Source organism: Micropterus dolomieu, linkage group LG14 (genome assembly GCF_021292245.1).
Source record: "Micropterus dolomieu isolate WLL.071019.BEF.003 ecotype Adirondacks linkage group LG14, ASM2129224v1, whole genome shotgun sequence".
In the NCBI taxonomy this organism is placed as follows: domain Eukaryota; kingdom Metazoa; phylum Chordata; class Actinopteri; order Centrarchiformes; family Centrarchidae; genus Micropterus; species Micropterus dolomieu.
In genome coordinates, this window is record NC_060163.1 from 8,185,292 (window position 1) to 8,195,291 (window position 10,000).

Genomic DNA, 10,000 nt, shown 5'->3' on the forward strand with positions numbered 1-10,000 from the left:
AAAACGACAACCATCATCCTGACCTGACTGCTGGACCCCACGTGTGGCCGGGTTCGAGGGAGCAGCATCTGCCTCGTTCCTGACTCTGTTGGCTGCTGAAGGGTTCGGACCAGGCGGCAAAGCTCGACCTCCAGCTCCTCTCTGGCCTCCTCCTGCTCGCTCCTCTCCCTCTTTTCCCTCCCTCCTCTCCCTCTCTCCATCCTCTGCGTTCCTGCTGGCCCCCTGAAACGCAGAGGAACAATACAGACATGAGCATAACAGAAAAGGCTTTTGAACTTCCGAGCTGGAGCTAGCTCACAAAAGCATGTCGCTCACAGTGGTGTGAATTGTGGAGGAGCCACTCACAAACTTCAGCATGTTCCAGTCAAAGACGTAGTCGTAGGAGAAGCCCTGTCGGTGGAAAAGGTTCCTGAAGAGCTGCCTCAGATATGAGTAGTCTGGCTTGTCATCGAACCGCAGGGAGCGACACAAATTCAGGTAAGTGGAGAACTCAGCTGGGAAACACAAGAGAGAAGGAGAAGTGGCTTTCACGCAAAAACAGGTAAGGTGTTGAACCTTTTTGAAATATTGCAAAAACCTTTAAACTTTCTACTGTATCAGTATATGTTTCTCTTTCCTTACAGGGGTATCCCTTGCAGAGCACCTCGATTGGGGTGGACATTTTCTTCTCACTGATGCGTTCATACTTCTGCCTCTTGGTGGCAGCCTTGAGCCCCTGCCAGGGCAAAGAGCCCAGGTTGAAGTACATGAGAACGTAGCCCAGAGACTCCAAGTCGTCTCGCCTCGACTGCTCTGTGGTGGAACAGACCAAATGGGGAGAGAGTAAAGAGTGAAATGGAAGAAAAAAAAGGTTTGAAAGAGGAGAAGAAGAAAAGGAAGACGTAGAAGGTGATAGGGGAAGGCAGCTTGTATGCTGTCTTACCAATGCCCAGATGGGTGTTGATAGAGGCGTAGCGGGCGGTGCCGGTAAGGTTCTTATTCTCACGGTAGGGGATGTGCTGGTGCGTTCGGGCATCACGGTATTTCTTGGCCAGGCCAAAGTCGATGATGTAGACCAGGTTGCCCTTCTTGCCGAGCCCCATCAGGAAGTTGTCAGGCTTCACGTCTCTGTGGATGAAGTTCTTGGAGTGGATGTATTCGATCCTACTGATCTGGAACGGAGGGAGAGGGGAACATGATTTAGTTGGGATTAAAGCAGAGTATTAGTGGTCTTGCATGTTGGAGCCAATTAACAAAAGAAATGCAATTCATAAGAGAATAGTTTGAGTTTTTAGGTTTAGTGCCCCGCGTCCTATCATGTCAGTATGCTAAGACAGTCAATATACAGAGACTTGAACATGACTCCTTAAAAGATTGCCCTTAATTGCCCTATAATAAATCAAATGTCATCAAGTGTCCTGAATTATGGGTATGGTTCTTTAATCTATGCTATATACAGAAAAACTGACTGATCTAATGTTTGAAAATACAAAAATTTGAATCTTTCTTTCTTCCGGTTTTCAGATTAGTAAACACTTTGATCTGAACGTCTGGCAAACAGTTACTCCTTTTCAGATAATCGGTTACCTTTACTGCTCTTGATTGGTAGTGTACTGTAACTTGTGACTTTAAAGGTCACAAGTCTCATTGTCCACTGAAATAACATTAGAGGTCATTGGTATGGATCAATAATCCTGTCAGATTGTCTGCAGATATATAGAGGTCATTTTATGTTATGGGACAGTTAAAATCTTAGTTACTGCCACTTAAGAGAAGAGAGAAGAGGAGATAGAGCGATTAGGAAAACAGGTCAAAGTGGCCAAGAGAAAATGGGACAAAAGAACAAATGTGCCAGTGGTAGACTAAAGAATGACACATGAGGGATTAAGGAGGCTCATAAAAGACACCACAGGCTGACCTCTGCGACAAGGATTAGACCGTGTTGCGGAGGAGCTTCCATGTCCTAGATTGGAACTTGCTTTTATAGAGGAGCTGACTGGTGGGAGATAGTGAGTGGATAAGCTTTGTCTCGAGTCAGGAAACGAGCTTCTAGAGGCTTAGATGAGAATTATTCTCCCATTTCAAATCATCCATTTAGTTCTAGTCTAAAAATAGCCACATGCATTTATTGAAATCTGTGTAACTTCCCAGGCTGAGGTCGACATCAGTGCATTATGTGCCATCAAAGGTGCAAATTTAGACAACTGGAATTGCGTATTTGAATGTGTCCATTCTCTATAACCATCACTGTTTATCTGTTGTTTTTTAGCCTTGGGTGCCTTGATTAACCTCTTTATAAAGACTCAGCGAACCCTGATCCAACAGTGCTCTTCAGAGGGCTCTTAAAGTAATTACTTTCTTTGCAGGGACAGTGCGGCAAGTACTGAATCTGAGAAAAAACCCTGATGCACTATTATGTTTTACAGTGTTGACTGGAGTCAGTCAGTCTCTCTCACCATCTGGTCGGCCAGCAGCAGGACTGTTTTCAGACTAAACTTGCGGGAGCAGAAGTTGAACAGGTCCTCCAGACTGGGGCCCAGCAGCTCCATTACCATAACGTTGTAGTCGCCTTCCGCCCCGCACCACTTAATAGACGGGATTCCCACTGTTGGGAGGGGAGGAAGGGGGATCGGAGGGTTGGGAAAAAGAACAGTGCATAATACCACAGGGTTGACACTCTAGGGTAGATACGGATTATTATCCAACTATTTTCATTGATTTTCACAATTTGTACTTGTATTACTACTGCAACTATTGCAGAAGATGGACGTTTACATGACTTATGTGTTTGTAAAATCATTTATCCATTACTTTAAGCAGAGATCTTTTTTGACCATTGATACATTTCCTAAATGTTTTTTGCGCATTCTTTGCCTCTTATTTAATTTGTCTTTATATGACTTTGTTTTACATTGATTGTTGTAAAGCACTTTGTTACCTGTATTGAAAAGTTCTATACAAATAAATTGTGACTTATAATAATAATAGCTTTATTATGATCACTAAAAAAGGACAAGGTGCAGGTGTATTGTTATAATTTGCTATAAATTTGCTAATTTGTTATAATGTACAACATTATAGCAAAATACTGGGTGGTCTAGAGCGATAGATTCCTAACCAGTGGTAACCACTTGTACCCCAGGGGTACAGGAGTACAGCTGAAATCTTTCCACGTACTGTATGTGGAAAGACTGTCGAGCAGCTCAAGTTTGATAAAATAGAAATTTTAATTTGATTAGAAAAAATGCATCCATATATATTCAGGTGTAAATATTTTACCATTCGGGTACAAGTACCCCTGGTTTGAGTTTTTATATTATTATTTTAATGATCATAATAAATCACAATATATATATTTATTTTGTAGCAGCATATTATTACTGTATAACGTGTATGGTACATGTACTGCATATATATTTCATTTGTAAGTATATATATTTTATTAATTATTCATGATTATACTTATATAGGTAGCAGTATATACATCATGTCTGCCATGATTTTCTGGATTTCTTTATTTCAAATATTTATACATCTTAAATTCTTACATAGTTAATGTATATTGTGTTATACTTGTATTGTAATGTATAAATTATATAAAGGCTTTTAATGTGATCTCTTTTCTGTATTTTTATAGTTTCTTGTTCTTCACCTGCCTGTCTCTATTGTGCTATTGTGACATGTGAATCCCTCACCGGCAGCTTATATTTGTTAATTCCATTATTAGGTAAGGATTCAGCACCCATCAGCACCACTCAAAAGCCATGACTAAACCTTAGAGCTACTGAATGACCATTAACACTTTAACAACACTAAAATGACTTAATTCCAGGCAAAGGCGCCTCACCGTCCCTGAATGACCCTGAATACACCTCAAAAGCCCTTAAATGTCTTTCAAGGCCTATAAAAGCTCTGCAATGACTCCTAAACAACTGTAATAATTGTTAACACACCGCAGCAGCTCTACCTCTTAATGCCCCTTAAATCATTCACTGCCTTTCAATGCCCACTAGTAAAGCTTTCAAAACCCCCAAAACACTTCTCCGTGCTTCTTACCCCCGCCCTGCATCATCTTGTAGAATTTGCTCTCAATGTGAAGCTGTGGATGTTTGGTTTTCACACATTCCAGTTTGATGGCCACTTCCTCCCCTGTAGCGATGTTAGAACCTGATGGGAGAAACGCCAGAGATGTTATTTCCAACACATAAGCTATTTAATTATTTTAAAAAGAAAAGGAGCAACGTCAGGTTAACACAACACAAAGTCCAAATTCTCACCTAGGTAAATATCTCCAAAGGATCCGCTCCCTATCTTCCTCCCAAGGCGGTACTTGTTCCCCACCCTCAACTCCATGGCTCCTGGGCTTTTCAACTCACTGAAGGGGTAAACACACACATGCAGATACAAACACACACAAAGATTGTCATCAATCACTGGTGATCAATAGAGTAAAAGGACAGTAAAGCAAAGCCGCGAGCCCTGAGGTGGCTGTACCATGTAAGAAAATGAAACTGGAAGCTTGCGAGAAATCAACAGGAGAGATGAGAAAAATCGAAAAGTGTTAATTGAGCCATAACAGTGACATAGAGCAGCCTGAGTTGAATCAGGAAGTGAAAAAGGTTCCCACTTTCAGCTATAAAGTGACTTTATGTGTCTAAATCCACTGTGGAAGCAAAACATTTTTCAACACGCAGGATCTAATGTAACCAAGCTGCTCCTATCAGCCATGTTTTGTTAAGAGTTAAGAGTTATTACACCTTCAGAAGACGCGATAATAAATTCTGGGATCTCAGAGGACAATACTGTAGGCCAATAAAGTGTTTATAGTGTATGGGGAAAAGGTGAGAGCAAAAGAGTACAGAGAGTGTAGCTGTATAACATGATTTATTCAGAGCTGAAGAGAGGGAGTCTGGATCAGCATCTCACACACTCTTACCAAAGCACTTCAAGGGAGTCTGGTCCTGTGTACAAAAGATTTGCATAAACTCCCAATTTCTGACTGGTGTGCCATGACGAAATACAAATGACTCATGTTTTCCTCAACATAGGAGCTTAAAAGTAGGAAATGACTGAGGGCTTTTAGTCGACAGAGGTTAGGCTTTACAAGCCAGTTTGACATTGCACTAAACGCAGGCTAAGTTCATTTTTCTAGTCTTGGCTGCACTATAGACCTACATACACCCCATCTACACACAGTGCAGGGAAAATAAGGCAGAGCAAGCCACTGCCGCACATTAAAAAACCGTTTTATCTCAGGTCTCCCCAGCTCATCGCTTCGCCTCTCAGCCTCCAAAGAGATGCTGCTGTAATGTCAGTGTTACAAAACTGAGACCCAGTACTGCTGCAAAGGACTGCAAAAACAGGCAAGACGTAATATTTCCAATAGGGAAGGTGCTGAATGCAAAAACACACGGTTCATCCCTCACTGACCATCAAATGTGGTAACAATTTCCATAACCGCACCCTTTATAGACAGGTAAGACTCTATTTGTCTAATCCAAACCATCACACACACACACACACACACACACACACACACACACACACACACAAACATAAGCCTCCAGACACCTTGACTAGCCAACATACACCCCCCCACCCACCTCCTACTCACCGGGTTGTGTCAGGCTCCGTGGTCGCCCGCCGGCTGTGTCTCACTCAGGACCCTGGACAGCGACGCACCAACGCGGCTTCGGACGGCTCATAACCACGGGGATCTGTGACCCGATCCCCCCATCCCAATCCCCCGACTCCCAAAGAAAAAGACCCAAATAAAAACAGCTGATCCGAGGCGGCCCGAGCCCTGCGACTCGGGATGATATTCACTGTCACGATTTTTTTTTTGGATGGGGGGGGAGGAGTGAAAACGCCGAAACCAGACGCTGAGGTCCTTCTCTCTCTCTTCTTTCTCTCTCCCTCCTCACACACCACCACCCAGACCTCTCTCAGTTTACACCATTGACAATATCAATGATGTCATCCACAGACCTGAAGAGATGCCCGGATTGTCTTAAAGCCGCCGCGCGCTGCTGCTGGTTTCTGCAAGCATGAATGAAGCGCACCAAGCATCACACCTCACTTCAAGCTACATACATTTACACCAATACGTCATTGTTAAATGAAATCTTTAAGTAGCCTATAATGTAGAACCATGAGATAATTAGGCTATAGCACGGACAAGTCAGTCCTCTGTGTGTGTTACAACAGCCTAATTGTTCTTATATAGGACGCAGAATGTGCATAGACTGACATGCGTCTAGTGTCAACCCCCTCTAGTGGTAGTTCCTACAAAAATGTCTTTCTTTACACTAGACGACTTTTTATCATCGCCTGTTAGAAGATGAGTTACATACTTTTGTATTATTTAGTAGCCTACACAGAAATGACCAACAAACTGTAACTCCCACAATAAAAACTACTGATTAAACGTTATGTGTTGTTTCTTAATGCTGGAAGTGGAATGGTTCAGTAAGATTAGTGTCACAGCCAGTGGTAGCCTATCATTTAAAAATAAATGTATGGGAACCATTCCGATTTATTTTAACACTGAGGCCTCAAATTGGAACATTCATTAGCTAAACAAAAGTATGGATATTAATTTCAGGGAGGAACATGTCGTTGCTATAACTAACTATAAGCTCACATAATTTTCTGCCAATATACAACTGTTTTTACGAAGCTATGGTCAAAATAACACGTTGACAGAGCATCACAATAAGATGGCAAACACGTTTAAAGAACATTAAAGGTCTCCTGCACGGGAGCAGGAAAGCAGCTTTCCTAGCTTTACAGCAATCTTAATAAAATATTCATCTGGAAATAATATTTTAATTTTATCCTTTAACATTTCATCCGGAATTTCAGTCCCATGTTGTCTTTTGAAAGTAACCTACCTCACCAGTTTATAGTAGGTTAATTAGTTCTCTTGTTGCTCAGAAAATGCTTCTAAGAAAAGAAACTTTACAGAAAACGTAGATAAGAGGCCTGTACTACGAAGGGAGTTCAACCTACTCAGAGTTAACTCGGGGTTATCAAGCAAACTCAGGATTGACAAACTCTTACTGCCTACACTGGAGTTAAACAAAGGTGAGTAAGACGTTGGTTCGTTGAGCCCGTGTTAACTTATTGTGGTCGGTGAGCGTTTGCATAAAAGGGGTTTGTTCGGTCGTGCAGGCAGAGTTTTTTCGCAACGGCGCATGCTCCGTATTTCTCCAGAGGAGTGCACATTGGTAGTGTCAGGAAATTATGAATGTAAAGACACGTTAACGGCTAAATCTAATATCGTGGCGGACGACAAAGCCAGGGAGGATTGTTGGCATCACATCGAGTAAATTTGTAGCCTAATTATCTTCACAAAGTGTTCTTCAAATCTCTATTATGTATTTTATAGGCTCTTCTTTTATGGGTAATATGATTAAGATGTAAAGGTACAACATAAGGTCCATTGTAGCCTAATAGAAAAAAAGGAGCCAGCGGAGAGGGGTAATAATCAGAGACAGAATTTAGGCTAATTACCCAGATTAATCTGCAATTAAAAACTTAGAAGAGACTATTCTCTGATATTATAGTCACACATTTATGAGAGAAACCTCACTTTGCAAGGCTGCAACATCGTACACACACGTCTGCGGTGTATTGCATGCACTGGAAGTTATATAAAACTTTGCAATCGGATTTAGCAGTGAGGAAATACTCCTGAGTATTTATGACATTAATTTCAGGGAATTATCTTCTTGTAAATTTCACAATTTCATCTAGGAGTTTTTTTTCTCGGTTATTAACCCCGACCCTGGTTCCCTATTTTTTGGACACGTAATATAATCTATCTAAATATGTGAAAACACTTAGAATTCAATTATAGACTACAGATGGGCTACATCTAAGAAACTATCCCGTTAATTAAGATTCCTCTCTAAAATCACCGAGGCTGCAGGGCTCGCTGTCTGAACGCAATGCTGTTGTGTTCAGAACTTCATTGCAATCGTAGTGGAGAAAATCTACATTTTAAGTGGTGTGGATTAATATCCTACTTCTCATCATTAACACTGAGTACAGATGTGGTGTGTAGTCCACGTGCAGGGTAACCTCGAGTTAACCACAAACAAAACCTGCTCGGAGCAGTTTAGAGATGCAGCGTAAATTGCCATGGCAACAGACTCAGGGTAACACCTGTCCACCTTTCATAGTACGGGTTAATCAGGAAGTTACACCGACGTCACGAAGTTACTCCTGAAGTTACCTGGATAAGCCAGTTACCTCGCTTCGTAGTACAAGCCAAAGACCATGGCATGCGCCAGTGTGAATCCATACAATAACAATAAACCACAATTAAAACATCAACACATTTACAGATTTGTTTAAAAATACTGATCCAGATAAATAAGCCTATCAACAGAAAGGTGTGTTCTACCTGGTGCACGATCACAGTCTGTTTAAATCATAAATGTTTTGTTTGTGAACCTAAATTACTCTTTCCTAAAGCCGTAAATCAGAGGGAAATTCAATCATGAGATGTTCTTTTCTGAATTATAATTAAGTATAAATAAGAGAAAACAGAAAATAACAAGACAGTTAATGAGATTAATGTGACATTCACCCCAACTTTAACTTTTCTAGCCCTGTTAACAGGGTCTATTTGGAATCTTTCAGGAACAAGCAGTACACTACAACCAAGTCACTGATCCAGTCACTGTGTAAGGAACAATGCCGCAATGTCAGATAATCTATTGACTTCACAGGCCCATGGCACCTTAACACCACATGAATTCATAAGTAGGCTGGCGTTTAACCTGAAATGCAAAGGAATATGGGCTATGAATTCCAGACATCCTATAGAAACAAATAAGAAACAACTACAGACTTCAATTCAACCTTTATTATCTTGTTCTTTTCTGCTTTAAATTAATTTCCTCTCCTTTTTGTAACATCTGAAATAAATGAAAACATCCTGAACAGGAGTGATAATAAAGACTGACTTAATTTAAATTGATACATAATAACAAAAAACAAACAGTAAAACATAACAGATAATGTCTTTAACGTGTCTGTAAAACACTGTTCCAGCTCAGCTTGGTATGGTAGGATTTGGCATCGTAATAGAAATGCCTTCAGTTGGTTGCTTCGTCTTAAAAACAAAATATTCTCTTATTGCATTTGGCAGAAAGAAAGAAAAATACAAACAGGAACAAAATGCTGCTAAAAAACACAACTTACAAGACATATGCAATAGTGCCAATGTTTTTGAACTTCTCAGCTATCACAATATCCAGGCAGTCAAGCACAAACATGTCAACACATTCTCACTCTCTCACACACACACACACACACACACACACACACACACACCCCCACCCTTCTATCAAATGCAAGCTGTCAGATTAACATCTATTCACTTCCCTGACTGGAGCAGATAAGTGTTCAAAAGCAAGCGCACACACACAAACAAACATTTCTCATGAATCTCTCATGGACAGGAAAGAAAGAAACATTCAACATAGTAGCAATAACACAGACACTCCCGATATCATTATCTTCATCACATCCTCCTCCATTCGGTCATACTGTCATCGCTCCTTTCATGCACACACAGGCAGGAGGGCACCTTGTACAGCGAGTAAATAAGTGATCGTAGTCATCATTAACATCATGACAATATAGAATAACCAACTTGATTTCTCGAGTAAGTAAAAATACAATAGCGAGGTCAGTGTTTGAAGGGCAAAGAAAAAAAAAGGAGGACATCTCTGGTTTTCCACAAAGTTTCACACGCTTGTCTTTTCTTTTAAAACAGAAGAAAGAAAGATAAACAACCGACATACATCAACAAGGAGTTACAATTTTGCTTGTCAAATATAAGAGCAGTGTGTAACTGATGAGAAGGTGTGATGCTGCTGACATGGCAGGCGGGCGGCCGCTGGGTGTTCGCCAAGGCCACTGCTGTTTGTAACATTTAGTTGTCCTGTAAGGTCTGTGTAGTTGTTGTGTTGTAGCTCTGTTTCAAAAAAATGGAGGGATTTGTGGA

The 10,000-nt window shown here is 40.9% G+C and overlaps 2 protein-coding genes across 5 annotated transcripts in view; both read right to left on the reverse strand.

Moving 5' to 3' along the window:
- The window catches only part of LOC123983460 (casein kinase I-like), a 7,674-nt gene extending 590 nt beyond the window's left edge, over positions 1 to 7,084 (reverse strand). Inside the window, exons 1-9 of the mRNA XM_046069717.1 lie at positions 6,873 to 7,084; positions 5,594 to 6,018; positions 4,257 to 4,354; positions 4,036 to 4,146; positions 2,436 to 2,584; positions 923 to 1,151; positions 622 to 792; positions 346 to 494; positions 24 to 222 (exon numbers count right to left, since the gene is read on the reverse strand). Of these exons, the coding sequence (XP_045925673.1) occupies positions 24 to 222; positions 346 to 494; positions 622 to 792; positions 923 to 1,151; positions 2,436 to 2,584; positions 4,036 to 4,146; positions 4,257 to 4,332 (1,084 nt within the window). The 5' untranslated portion in view covers positions 4,333 to 4,354; positions 5,594 to 6,018; positions 6,873 to 7,084. The remainder of the gene's footprint in view (positions 1 to 23; positions 223 to 345; positions 495 to 621; positions 793 to 922; positions 1,152 to 2,435; positions 2,585 to 4,035; positions 4,147 to 4,256; positions 4,355 to 5,593; positions 6,019 to 6,872) is intronic.
- Positions 7,085 to 8,839: 1,755 nt separating this feature from the next.
- The window catches only part of tnrc6ba (trinucleotide repeat containing adaptor 6Ba), a 23,531-nt gene continuing 22,370 nt past the window's right edge, over positions 8,840 to 10,000 (reverse strand). For all 4 annotated transcript variants that reach the window (XM_046068100.1, XM_046068099.1, XM_046068102.1 and 1 more), the window contains one exon: positions 8,840 to 10,000. This exon is cut by the window's right edge and continues 1,323 nt beyond it. The gene's annotated coding sequence lies outside the window, so the exon portion shown is untranslated.